The sequence below is a fragment of the Diadema antillarum genome, unplaced genomic scaffold (assembly GCF_040938485.1).
Source record: "Diadema antillarum isolate AM-2024a unplaced genomic scaffold, OU_Dant_1.0 seq00001046_RagTag, whole genome shotgun sequence".
Taxonomy (NCBI): Eukaryota; Metazoa; Echinodermata; class Echinoidea; order Diadematoida; family Diadematidae; genus Diadema; species Diadema antillarum.
This window is the reverse complement of record NW_027271877.1, coordinates 554720-568631: the sequence shown is the minus strand read 5'-3', so window position 1 is coordinate 568631 and position 13912 is coordinate 554720. Positions and strand designations below refer to the sequence as shown.

The window sequence follows — 13912 nt, the reverse complement described above, 5'->3', positions numbered from 1 at the left end:
CAGTTATAACCAGAGCTAAAACTGCAGGACAGAAATTACCAGGACTACCACCTGGTAGATCATCTGAAAAAAGCTGTCTGGGACGTAGTCTTCATAAAATCATTGTTAACTGTTTTGACTTGGCATTGTACTGCTCATTAATGTAAAGAAAGTGGTGAAAACCAATCACTCATTGTATATCTACACATATGCAAAGATGTGTGACTGGGGAAAATGTATTCTTCCCCTTGAAGGAATGGACAAATGCAACACAAAGTTGGACTCGCCATAACCTACAAGCCATGACATATAGGAATATGAAAATGGTTTCCTATGATGGTGCGGCATCGATGTTAATTTGAATAAACCCTCCACAGGCATTATTTCCACTTGAAATATCAGTAATTTCCTCTCTAAGAGGGTACACTTAGAGTGAAATCATACCAGTCTGAACAAAGGGATAGCCTACTCTCTGGAATTGTTTTGGGGGCAAATTGGAAAAATACATCCAGTCTGTCTGCTATTATTATTATTATGGGGGGGGGGGGGACACCAGTGGATATGTGTTTGGCCTATAGACATTGAAAAGTCAGTCGATAAGGTCATATTATGAAAGGCTTGGCGCGTTTTACAGCATGACTTTAATTTGATATGAGCACACTTCCCCCCATGCGCATTGTTCTACGTGTTAGGCTGTACAATCGAATGATCAAATTCCGTGGGGAGAGCGTCTGAGGATTTACCCTGGACCCGTTTGGAAGTTTAGCCGGGCTTCCTCCTTTCTTCTCCAGTGTCACCCTGAACTCCCCAGGAAGAATTCAGGCTTTAGGCGCAGACATACACTTCCTCCACTGTACGCTCACATCTCTCATCTCTCCTTCTCTATCTCTCTCTTCTCAAACTCTGTCTTCTCTCTCTCCCTCTCTCCATGTCTTCCTTTCTCGCCCTTCTCTCTTAATTTTCTTTTTCTTTTCTTTTTTATCTCATCATTGCTTTTTTTCTCTTTCCTTTTATTATTTCTTTCACCTTCACTGTTTCCATCATGGTTATATACATAATGTTTCTTTCTCTCCCCCCCCCCCTCTCCCCCACATCTCTCCCCCCCCCCCCCCCATCTCTCCCTATCATATGTCTCAGATCTTGAAGACAGGGTTGTAGAAGTAATGAAAGAACCAGATTTGACTTCGATTATGAAGGCTCAGAGATGCCCCTTGCACAAGTCAAAAACTTGGTCAAGTTGAAGAAAAATCCAACCCCAGATTGTTTCTGTGTTGAGCATACCATCTGCCAGACACCTGTTTTATACTTCATTTTGTAGTCATTTTCTGATCTCATGTTGTCTTTCTTATCCACCAATCATCTAGGCATCATCTCCTCCCCCACCCCCTCTCCCCCCCCCCCCCATCCACCTATGAGAGTATCACATTTGTGTCTAAATTTCCGCTTCATCCACTCTTCAACCCTTCTCTGCAGTACTTGAAGGAAAACTCAGTGACGCTCTGCCATCGGCTGGAGCAAGACATCGGTGTGAAGACCAAAGAGGAGGTCGCGACCTCGCTGATGAAGGTCCTACACTGCCTCGGGACGGCCCACGACTTCCTGACCGAGATGGTGATGAAGGAGACAGAGAGTATAAGTGAGTGTTGCCATGCCGATGCATCCCTGGAAGACAGAGAGGAGGGGGAGGGAGGGGTGCAAATTTTAAGGCGTAGTCAAGTGACTTGGTAGCATGATAATTCTGGAGAAGAGAGAGCATCCGGGAGTTGGATAGTATCACATTGTCAAGAAGTTAGAGAGGGAGTGAAGAGCAAGGAACAAAATTTTAGGGCGTGGTCAAATGACCCAGTAGCATGATTGTGGAGTGGGGAGACCAATAGGGAGTAGGATTGGTATCGCATTGTCAAGAAGATAGAGAGGGAGTGAAGAAAAAGGAGCACAATTTTTGGGCGTGGTCAAATGACCCGGTAGTATGATGATTCTGGTGGAGGGAGAGCATCAGGGAGTATGATAGTATCGCATCCTCGAGAGGATAGAGAGGGAGTGAAGAGCAAGGCGCAAGGTTTCGGTCAGACTGGTGTGAGAGACGTGATGCTCAAAGAGATGTGGAACTGTAATGCAGTGTTCTGTGAGTGGCATCAGTGGGAGAGATTAGGGCAGTGTTTTTTCGGGTGTGGTCACATACTTGCTACGCTACCGGCAAGATGGGGATGAAATGAGGGAGGAGGGTGGATGAAATTCATCAGCAAGTACGTGGAGGAATTCATCCCTGGGAGCTGTTTGAAAAGAAAATATTTTGGCACATTTTTCTTTTACAGGGAAAGCATGTCAACGTTTTTTTTCTTTTTTTGGCAGGCCTGATGCTGTTTTGAGAGTTTGAGGGGAGGAGGGGAGGGGGAGATGTACCAATTCCTGGGTGAATGGACAGAATGTGGACTCCTCAGATTTAGATGATAGGATTCTTCAGTGTGTAGATGTGCTTTTTCATGAAGATGAACTACAACCCCTGCCTGAATGCAAAGACATTACCCCACCCCACACCCAAAGTATCATCCTCTGTTTGTACCTTGGTCGATGATTGCCGTCTTTTTGCCGCTATCAGCTTTTTGCAGAAGAAGGCGTGGTTGAGATGCTGAACGTGAACCTAGAGTTGAACTCTGAGTGCAGATCTTAACCAACTTGTAGAAGAACAATGAGAAAAATAAAGTGGAGATGAGGACAGGGTGATACAGAGACAGACAGATAGACAAAGGGAGAAACGGACGGACGGAAAGGAGCGAGACCAATCGGAGATAATTCACTTCGAGATTGAGTCAGCGCCGTTCAGCCGGCTCAATTTACCCCTCTGAAAAAATTTGTCGGATTGATACTGTCACATCCGATAGCTCCGAGCCTCAATCTTTCTTACTCCTTAAATGTCAAGGTTTGGGGGAGGGGGGGGGGGGGGTGTTCAGACCCTTCCACGAAAGGAAAACAGAGACTTACGTATTTTGATATTTTGCTGTAGGGAGACATAAGAGGAAGAAACACTCTGACATATATGCATCAATAATCCCATCATCCAAAACCCGCTTTCTGTCTATATCCTTTTGGTAAGACCGGAAGCAAGGAAAGAGGGGGGGATATCAGGAATTACGTCTAATTTTCATGCCGAGTGCATGAATGTTGTTTTTTTTTTTTTCAAACTGGCAAAGATGGCAAAACATGACACTGATAAAAGTTAGCTGGTAGGTTGGTGAAGGGGAATTTTTCGTCGGACCAGATTAGATCAGCGCAGATCGCATTACGTTTCGCACAAATAGAGTCGGGAGTAAGTGGCAAACATTGAAGGTAAGCGCGTGTTCATCTTGAATGACTACCAGCAAATATGCCATATGTGCTATAATACCGTGTTATGTGTCTCTGTGTTACAAAGAGGAAATTTTGCAGAGCGGCATAAAGATGATTGAAAACAAGGAAACCCTTTAGATAGATTAAATCATGTCAACTTTTTGTGAGGAAGTTCGCAAAGGTCAGTCTGGGTCATCAGTCTTCACCCTTTGAAAATGTTGAGTCTGCTGGCTGGAAGTCATTCCATAATCCATGACGCATTAGCTTTCTAAAAGGGATATCCCTACAAGCATTAGCCCTGGCTTCCAGAGAGGGAGTGAACTTCTGCAAAGATCATTTCACACTGTGATGTGAATCGGGTCTACTAACTGCTGGGCTACCTCTATGCACATGTTTGGGCCATTTCACGTGGCCAGGGTATCCTTGTACTTTGTGTGGGTTACCGCAACGAATGTAAGAGCACCTGAAATTGAGCCGGGATGTAGAGAAGCAGGACCCTGTTTTGGTTTGTGCATATCCTGTGTACCACTCAAAAAAGGGAGATACAATGCTCTCAAGGTCTTTACTAGTTAACCAACTCGAACATCCTGGCGTTTTATACTCTGATGTGCATGATTTAAAGGGATAGTTCATGTAGGATTTGATGCTTTCAACATTATGTGAAATACACTGATTTTCTGGTAGGTATGTTGATTGATTATTTTGATGAAAAAAAATGTCAAGGATGTTTACAGGTGTTCATTTCAAAACTACAGAAGTAGTGATCCCTGATCAGATAATGCTATTGAAACCAAAAGCATAGTTAATCATTTATTAAGAATCAACTGCCAGGTAAATTAACATTGGAAAATGATTGAGCATTACGAGAAGCCTCTCACAAACCAGTCAGCCATTATTTTCTAAAACCGATACTTCAAGAGCAATGACACAGGGAAATGGTAGAATGTCTTTTATAGTGAAGTAGGGTGGCATGTCTCGCCAGCTCTTAACTCTGTGTTTACCACCACAATGTCAGTGGTATTTTGAGATGTTGTGGGTGTCTGAGGGTTAATCTATGGGGACAGTCTCATTTGTGGGGGGGGGGGGGGAGCGGTGGGGGATGTATGGTTTGTCTCCTAGGTTGGTTTGTTTACATCTCAGTGATCCGTGAGGTGTCGGAAGACTCGGCTGCAGAGTGAGTGGAGAGGAAATTGTCTTTCGACTCGGATAGACAGCAAGGTGCCTGGTACATATGCCTGGCTGATCCCGCATTGCATGTTTCTATCCCACGGGTAACATACTTGTATACAATGTCAATGGGATATCGGGATCATGATAATGAGTGGGTTAAATGCATCCAAGCATCAAAGAGTGGACAGAGATGTAATTTTGATGACAGGGATTTTTTTTTTTAATTTCCTGCTACTGCAGTTCAACCTCCTCAGATAACCCCACGAAACATTGTCTTGTGTTCCGGTGCTGTGTTTTGTTATTGTTTTTCCTCTTATTGGTTTGATTCAGCACGTTCACATTTCTGTGCCCTTCTCAGAATGCAAATTGTCATTCCTGGCATTTCAGTCTGTGATACCTACGTCACTCTGCTTCTCCCCTTTTACTCTCCCTCTCCCCATTTTCATATTTGTCTGTCCGTCTGCGTGTGTGTCTGTCTGTCTCTTTCAATATCTCATGTCTACAGCTTCTTGAAGAACACATGAAGTCTTCCTTCACATCAATTTGTATCAATGTCTGTATCCATTTTCTCTCCCATCATTTCCCCACCCCTAAATCATTTATGTATATCTGCCTATGTCTGTATGTCTGTCTGTCTGTCCGTCCATCTGTGTGTCTACCTTTCCCTCTTCTTGCATCATTCTTTTCTGTCTGTCTGTATCAGCTGGTTTGAAAGCCAAACATACTTCCATGCAACTTCTAGTGCAACATGAAAGGCGTGTGTGTGTGTGTGTGTGTGTGTGTTTGTGTGTATGTATGTGTGTGTATATGTATGTGTGAGTGACAAGCAGCAGCGTGTCTGTGCAGATGACAGGGAGAGCTAATAAAGTGCAATTTGTGCCGGCCATGGACTGCTTATTGGGTGGCGTTATTGGAGATGGAAGGTCGCGTTAGTTATGTCACAGCTCTGGTGTGGGGAGCCGGCTAGTCTCCCCTGGACAGATGTTTGCATGGAGAATTCAGTTATAAACTTCATCAGCAGAGTAAGAGCTAGGAGCCAGTGTGGAATTAGTCCTAACATTTGTACTTGTGTTTATTAGGCAGTGGAAGAGGTTGAAATGCCCATGCCTTGGTGTTGTGAGTTTCTCTGGAATGTGTTACATGAAGATGAGAAGAAGGGTATTGTAACTTTAATTCTTAGAAGACCTTAATGCTAGGTTTGAATGTATAAAGCTGTACAAGTAAGCTCATTTACCATGGATGGTGTTGAAAGGAAAGATTTGATTGTCTCATGACATTTCTTTGCAAATAATTATTGTACATCTGTAAGACATCTCTGTGTGAACAAGTCATGACCAATTATGTAGTAGAAAGCCACCAAGACAACAGAACATAGAAAAACCAGAATAACTTTAGGTACCCATAGTCTGTTTTATCCATTTAAGAGGTGACATTCTTATACCTCAGCGTGGTACTGTGGGATTCAGAACAAGGAAGTTCTTTTGCCATAGTGTGTTCTCATGGGTCATGAAGATTTATTTCTTTTGTTTGTTTTTATCTACCACCACCCACAGAGGATGAGAGTCTGGTCTTCAGAGCAAACACCATGGCAACCAAGTCCATGGAGGCATACATGAAGCTCATCGGTGGAAAGGTAAGTCATTTTTTCCCCATTTTTTTTTCTTTTTTTTTTTTTTTTTGGGGGGGGGGGGGTCTTGTGTAACAGAGTCCTACAAGTGGATCACAGCCAAACAAAGATGCTCGCACTATCTATTTTCATTTTTAGAATGCGATCACTTTTGTAGTCCCATTAGTGAATAGTTCCTTTGGCTGAAAAGACAGAGAGTGATTGTTGCTTGTCATAATGATGGAGATGATGATGCTGACGTTGCTGCTGCTGATGATGATGATGCTGATTAGGAGGAGGAGGATGCTGTTGATAATGATGATGATGATGATGATGATGATGGTGATGATGATGATGATGATGATGGTGATGATGATGATGATGATGATGATGATGATGATGATGATGATGAAGATGATGTTGCTGCTGATGAGGTGATGGTGATAATGATTGAGATGAAGATGAATGTAGTAATGATGATAGTTAATGATGTCACTAAAGATATGATGATTAATTACATCACTTAGTTGTACCAATAATATTTGACATGGAATATGTAAAGCAAGCATGCAGTGCAAAATAGTGTGTAACATCCGAAGTCGTATTCTGCTCTTCTTCTTCTCCTTCTCCTCCTCCTCCTCTTGTTCTTCTTCTTCCTCATTTTCTTCTTCTTTTTCTTCTTTGTCCTCTTCCTCCTCCTTCTCCTCCTCCTCCTCCTCTTCCTCTTCTTCATCCTCTTTTTCTTCTTCTTTTTCTCCTTTGTCCTCTTCCTCCTCCTTCTCCTCCTCCTCCTCTTCTTCTTCTTCTTCTTCCTCTTTTTCTTCTTCTCTTTCTTCTTTGTCCTCTTCCTCCTCCTTCTCCTCCTCTTCCTTGTCTTTCTCTCTCTCTCTTATCTCTCTCTCCTGCTGCCTCTGCATCAATCAATCTCTCCTCTTTTTCGTCCATCAGTACCTCCAAGACACGCTGGGCGACTTCATCCAGTACCTCTACATGACCAACGAGGACTGCGAGGTGGACCCGGAGCGGATCCAGGGCGGTGGGACGCTGGCCGAGCACCAGGCGTCCCTCATGGTCATGTGCGAGATGGCCAGCTGCAAGATCCTCAACTCCTCCGCCTCCTTCCCGTCCGACCTGCGCGCCATCTTCCACCGGCTGCGCCAGCTCTTCGCTGAGCGCATCAACGGCGAGGAGATCTGCACCAAGCTGATCAGGTGAGAGAGAGAAAATAAATTCAGTCATTTATTCATTTTTCTCCACTTATTCATTCATTCATTTTTTTTTTGTCCCAGATCCAGCAGAAACATACAAATGTGAAGATGTAATAGCACAACCAGTATGCATGGCTAGAGACAATGGATTAACCTGAAGACTGAGGCTATCAGTACATTTATACAAGACATTCAAAAGTTTGAAGAGTTATGACAGAACATGTTTTGGAATTTTACTTTGTACTAGCCAACTCTTTAGAGGCACTGTCAGCTCAACTGTCACACATGTCTGTGTATGCCAGTCACCCTAACAGACTTAAGTTTTAGAAAAATTTATTTGAATGGAATAAATTGGCATAGTCTGCCTGCCAAGCAGATGACTGACTGCCTCAAGGTAGGTAGATAGCACCTTCAAAATTTGCTCCAAAGCAACAAAGTTTCATGGGTATTTTTTTCATTCTTCTTGGCTATCATTTGAACAGTCTGGCTAATTCATAGACTGGTGACCCTTTCTCTCTCCTACCAGTGGCTACATCTTGCCTATGATTTAAACATTCTGGCGAACCAATAGACTGGTGATCCTTTTTTCTCTCCTCCCAGTGGCTGCATCTTCCTGAGGTTCCTGTGTCCCGCCATCATGTCGCCCAGTCTCTTTGAGCTGATCCAGGAGTACCCCGACGAGAAGACGTCGCGGTGTCTGACGCTCATCGCCAAGACAGTCCAGGCTCTTGCCAACTTCACCAAGTGAGTTTAGCCACATTGCAGTTGCCATGGTAACAGCTGGAAGAAAACCAATCAGTTGCTGGTATTTCTGATGGGGTGTAATGTTAACTACATTCAATTTGCAACGAGCCAGTAATTGCACATCTCTTTATGAAATATGCCAAAGAATTTTCCAGTAGGTTATGTCCCCCATATCTTCATTTCGTATCGACTAAACTGCCAATCAGTCAACCAACCGCCCATTAGCATTACAAATCTACTTCAGAACAACTACTTTCTCTAATTTGATGCAAAATTTGCTATAACAAATGGTGAAAAGTCGTATTGTATAAAGTTTGATATGGAAAGTAATGCATGCTGCTATAAAGCATACCATCCTGCTCAGTTTTGGAAGCACCTGCATTGTGTATTATCAATATTTCCTGAGCTTGTGTGGTAACAGCGCCCTCCTGTGTTCAGATATGCACATTTTAGAGAGTTATCCATCCAAGTCAAAGTGTTTGTGTATCTCTTGCTAAATCTGTTTTTTCCTGTTTCTCTTCTCTGCCTTTTTTAAAACCATTTTCTTTCCATCCTCCTGTCTTCAACACTTTTAGTCTCTCTCCCATGTTACCGTTTATATGAGATAGAAACATTTGGTTATCTATTCTCAGTCTGTTCTTGTAAATATGTATTGTAGATCACGTTGCTTCTTAACCCGTTGAAGACGAGTCCCGCAAATACTCGGGCAGGTGTCTATGGGAAATACATGTTAAAGCAAAATCAGACTGTCCTCAAAGGGTTTTAAATAATTAAAGCGATTTTTGAAGCAATGTCTGAACTATGGCTCTTTGCTCTATGTTCAGAGGATGGTGGTCATTGATGTCCACACTTCTCTCTTTCCCCCCCCCCCAAAAAAAAAAAAAAATGCTCCAGATTTGGTACCAAGGAGAGTTACATGCTGAACATGAACGAATTCCTGGAAAGAGAGTGGGGCAACATGAAGGTCTTTCTACAGGAGATATCGGTGAGATAAGCCAGATGTTTTTATGTTTGTCTGTCTGTCTGTGTGTGTGTGTGTGTGTGTGTGTATGTGTGTGTGTGTTTGTATATTGGTTTTGATTTGCTTTCTTTTCTTTTCTTTTCTTTTTGAAATCGTCTTCGACCAGCATCTGGCGTCTGTGATGCTGTAAAACCAGAAACATTCGTGAAATGAAACTTTCGGGAGCTGGAGCCATCAGCCTTTTTTTCGCGGCATGAAACTTTCACAAGTTGCCTTTGGCATCAAATGCATTGTGTAGACAAAAAACGCGTTCACATGCATTATACTTTGGCGGATCTTGGCTCCTCTCAGAATTTTTCAAAAGTTTGATGCACCCGAAAATTTCTGATTTTGCAGTATACTATTTGGAAATTCAACGGAAGCAAGTGTTTGAATTTCAGCCAAGCCTAAGCATCTGTACCAAGCTGGATGTGCACTGAGTTCTAGTGATAAAGTACATATTGAATTGAAACACTCATCACCATGTCCCTGTGCATCTATTATGCCATTATGACCAGAATTTGGCTGAAATTGATTCAATCCAACTCTTCAGGATTATCTTTTTGGAGGATGGGGGGATGGGCATAATCTAGTTTCCTTGTCATATAAATCTCTCACTCTTCTTGGTGGAACGGCAGCTGGGGGAAATCAGTTTTAATCTAACGATGAATCTTCAAACATTGTTATCGCTAATTGAGTGTTCCCCGTATTGTTCATGCCGCGGTCTCTGTCAGCAAATCCCATCGTCGGGTCGTTTCTATCGAACATTCTGTCTCCCTCTTCCGTCGATGACAAAGTCTTCAGCACGCTTCCGCTTGTCACAAGGTCTCATTGTTAGCATATATTTCGCAAATTTTTTATCTGCCTGACGAAAGATGCCCTCAGAGTGATGCTAGTATTGCAGTAAATCCGACCGTTGTCTACTCCAATGCCTGTGTGAACAGTGTGACATCTATCAAAGTGCCAGTGTTGCACATTATCTCAAGCCTCGTCGCAAAATCTTATCACACAGACAAAACTGTCACGGCTACCTCCCAAAATTTTCCAATGGAACATTCCCAAAGTTCTTTGTGTAAATATCTTGGCAATGCTCGAATGTTTTGAAGCATTTTTTTTTTTGGTCCTTTTAAATTGGTGGGGAGGGGGGTTCTTATCAAAAAAGAAATTTGCAATGTAACTGTTGCATGACACATCTGTGGCCAGTCGTCAGACATTGTACACCTGATGTAGTTGCGTACGTGACGAGGGATCCCCCACGCAAATGCTCTTTACCCCTGGCTCTCAGGGTTGCCCTCATTCGACGACAGTTGTGATTCATTCCCACGGTGGTCCTCCGAGCCTCGCCAGCACCCTGACAGATTATATCTCCTGCGTCAGAAAGCTAACGTCTCCATTGAATCACACCATTCCGGGCATCATTGTGTGTGTGTTGGGGGGGTGGGGATGGAGAGGGGAAGGGGGAGGGTGGAGGATGTGAAACCAAAGCTTTTTGTGCTACATTTTGGGAAAGAGGGGAGGAAAGAGGGCGGGGGAGGTGAAGGGGGAGGGGCAAGGAAGGGGAAGGGAGGGGAGGGAGCAAAGAGGTTTTGACAATTCTCTCTGGAATATGTCATGTGAAAATGAAGCAGATGTTGTGTAGGTCCTTTTTTTGTGTGTGTTCTTAACCTACTTTTACGACTGTGACGTGTGATGAAATTCACCCATCAAAATTCTGTCTGTCAGCTCACCAAGGGACGAGAGATATCCACAGAAGTCATCAGCCCAGCCGTAAACAAAACAAAAAAATTGATGGCTGAATTTGAAGTCACATGGGGCTTAATGGGATATGTGACAACCATACATAAGGGGCAAAAGACCTTTCTGTCCAGTTCTGTATAATAAGATATGAGTGAAGACATAAAAAGGTCAAATGATATCTTCATTATATTACAGTAGGAAGAAAATAATATGTGATGGAATAATGATTTCAACATTTTTTTTTTAACCTGTGTGAAGGCCATTGATAAAAAGAAATATCTTTTTAAAAAGTGTATCATTTAAGTGCTTCCTCTGGTTCCTGACGTCAGCAGTAAACATAGATGTTTATGCTCAACCTTTTTTTTTGAGAAAACGAGTCGGCCTTTTGTTGTTGATTGAAATAAGCAAACAGCTTTGCAGAATATTTTCAATAAAAAATTATCGGGAAGTCCTTTCACATTTCCTGAATTAAGAGGCAAGGATAACAGGGATTGCAAAATGATGAAAGAGAAAGTTTCGGACTGTGTGTTCATTTCCTAGAGCATGATATGACTCTACTCATCTGTCGGCATAATGTTAACTGGAGTCGTTTGGATGGTTTTTTTCTTTTTATGTGATCTAACTCCTTTGAGTCTTTAAGATGGCGATGAAGGAGAAGAAAGGAGGGGGAAAAAACAGCTCCTCTTTTGTCATTGAAGATGAGGGGATATCAGATTCGTGTCGTGCCGTAGTCCCGCAGTTCCTGTTACTCTCCAGATAATGATCGGATATGTCAGACAACAACTTTACTGTTTTAATAGGCTGAAACATCAGTGATTGCAGACATTTCTGAGTGGTGATGTCGCCACCCCCCCCCCCCCCCCCCCCCCAAACACACCATTGCTTTTCTTGGGAATATGATTTACAGACAGGAATTATTGGTTTCTGGAAATCAAAGGGGAAATCTTAATTAGATTACGCCCCGAGACGTAGCATTAGTCAAAGAAGAAAAATGTCTGAAGGTTTCTGTGAGTCAAGGGAGTTGATGCAGTCATGTTGCTACTTCTTTCTTCATGGTGGTTGGCAAGCCATCCATAAAGCTTTAAACGAGGTGATATAAATAAAGAACGGTGCATTTATTCAACACAAAATGTCCCTCTCCCCTCTGCTGTGTTCACTTGAGAGTTGTTGCTTTGCCGAGAATAAACTTCTCCGACTGCACAAGTAAGCTGTACATAGCCAGTAATGCAGGACTGAGGGCCGATTTCTTCAAACCAGAAGTGCCCTTCCGTGCCAGGCTTCATTTAAAGGGCTGAAAAGCAACATCACTGCGATTCGATCAGAGGTAGAGCTCTTTGGAGGAAAAAGCTGCGGGGATCATGCCGGCCAATTACAGACAAGCGGGTCGATTTGGCGGGGATTCTGCCCTGAAATGGAGGGTGAGTAGTTCGCGTCTCGGCATCATCAGTGCGTCAGGAGGAATGCTTTTGTTAGATGGGGCAGGATTAGCCGATCTGTCAGTGAGCCAGTTTTAATGTGGACGTGTGTCGGAGAGTCTCTTTGACCGATTGGAGCTGGCAGAGTGGCAAGGTAGATGTACTTTTCGAAAGGATGTGCCAGTAAGTTTTTGTTTGTTCATAGCTGTTTCTCTGTGTGTGTGTATTGTCAGTGGTGATTCACATTTCATAGCTTGGCAAGTTTGAGAGATTGCAAACTGGCATTGCGATTTTGAAGTTTAATCGAATTTTGAGCAGAGGTAGTTTTCATTTTGAAAAGAGTTAATGACATTATAATGGTGCTGGATGTCGGTGATCCCACGGGGAGGCTGCCATCGAGCTCAAATTTATGTCAAAGCTCAGGTGAGATTCAAGCACCCTTGGACCCTTTGTGATTATCATCAGACATTTTCCTGTTTGCAGAAACAGGTTATTACACACATTGTGTGTATGTCCCTCATCTTTGTTTTCTCGCCTCGAGCGGGACGATGCGACAAGTGCTGCGAGCAGGATGATATTGGCGTGTCTGCTTGTTTATCCATTCTCCTCCCCGGGATCATGTCTGTCCCTGGATTGGCAAATATCATCAAAGTTTTCACTCCTTCTGTGAACTTTTCACACCAGGGAGGAAAAGCATGTGTTAACTTGCACTCCAAACGTGCAGGGGGGCATGAGGGGCACTTCTGTTTAGAATGTTCGCCTGTTTTGTGAATCACCCTCCTGACCTATTAAAGCTGTTTTTGTTTTGTCGTAGTCAGAATATCAAATATATGCTGCCCTGGATTCAACACTGGTCAGGATTCCTCCCCCCCCCTTTCTCTCTCATTCCCCCTCCCTTTCTCCCCTCCCCCCCCTTTCCCTTTCCCTTCCCCTTCTTCCCCCCCCCCTCCCTCCCTCCCACTCTTCCTCAGCTCTCTCCCTGTTTCTTTCTTTCTCTCACGTACCTTGACTTCTTCTTACTTTGTACACAGACAGAAAAATTATCAAACCCTCTTTCACCAACCTTTGTTTTTTCAATTTTCGTGAAATTGGGCCAACACCACTTATCAAATGCATCTTAGAGGAATGTGGATTAAAGCATATCATATTTTTGCACAGATAAGTGCTGCTTTGTTACAAGGTTTTGCTTATTTTTTACAACAAACAAACAATGACTAGACACAAGTTTTATGTGGGATGAACTAACCTTCAACAACACCCTTTCCTTATGGAGGAAAACAACTTGTTTTTGTTTGTTTGCCTTTTCCAAAATGAACCCTTCTCAGAATTGATATTTGGTCTAAGCCACCACTTCCTTAATATGTCCTGAGTAGGTGGTATGAAAAATTGCACCAGATAGCCAAATCTTTCTGATGTCTCTCTGGTGGTTTGGTCCACCATCTCCTCCCCCCCCCCCTCCTTCCAATCCTACTATAGACTGCAAGACAGGTTCATCAGGCATTGTGGCAGTCACGTCACCGCTGCCGCAAGTCAGGTGGTAGGCTACGCAATTGGGCAACGCAGATCATACCCCTTGACGTCTCCTTTAATTTGTTTACACTCACAATTTTGAACTCTGCGTCAGATTTTGTTGTTGTTGTTTCTGTCGTCTTCTGCGTAGCAAGACAAAACGGCGACTCGCGGCGACCCGCTCCAAATTGGACTCTGTCCAGAGACCGGCGCCCAT

At 43.3% G+C, this 13912-nt stretch overlaps 1 protein-coding gene across 1 annotated transcript in view; it reads left to right on the top strand.

Annotated features, from left to right (window-relative positions):
• LOC139743092 (uncharacterized) overlaps positions 1-13912 on the top strand; it is a 75991-nt gene that overhangs the window by 46189 nt on the left and 15890 nt on the right. Inside the window, exons 9-13 of the mRNA XM_071653600.1 lie at positions 1453-1615; positions 6030-6109; positions 7031-7293; positions 7891-8034; positions 8929-9019. Of these exons, the coding sequence (XP_071509701.1) occupies positions 1453-1615; positions 6030-6109; positions 7031-7293; positions 7891-8034; positions 8929-9019 (741 nt within the window). The remainder of the gene's footprint in view (positions 1-1452; positions 1616-6029; positions 6110-7030; positions 7294-7890; positions 8035-8928; positions 9020-13912) is intronic.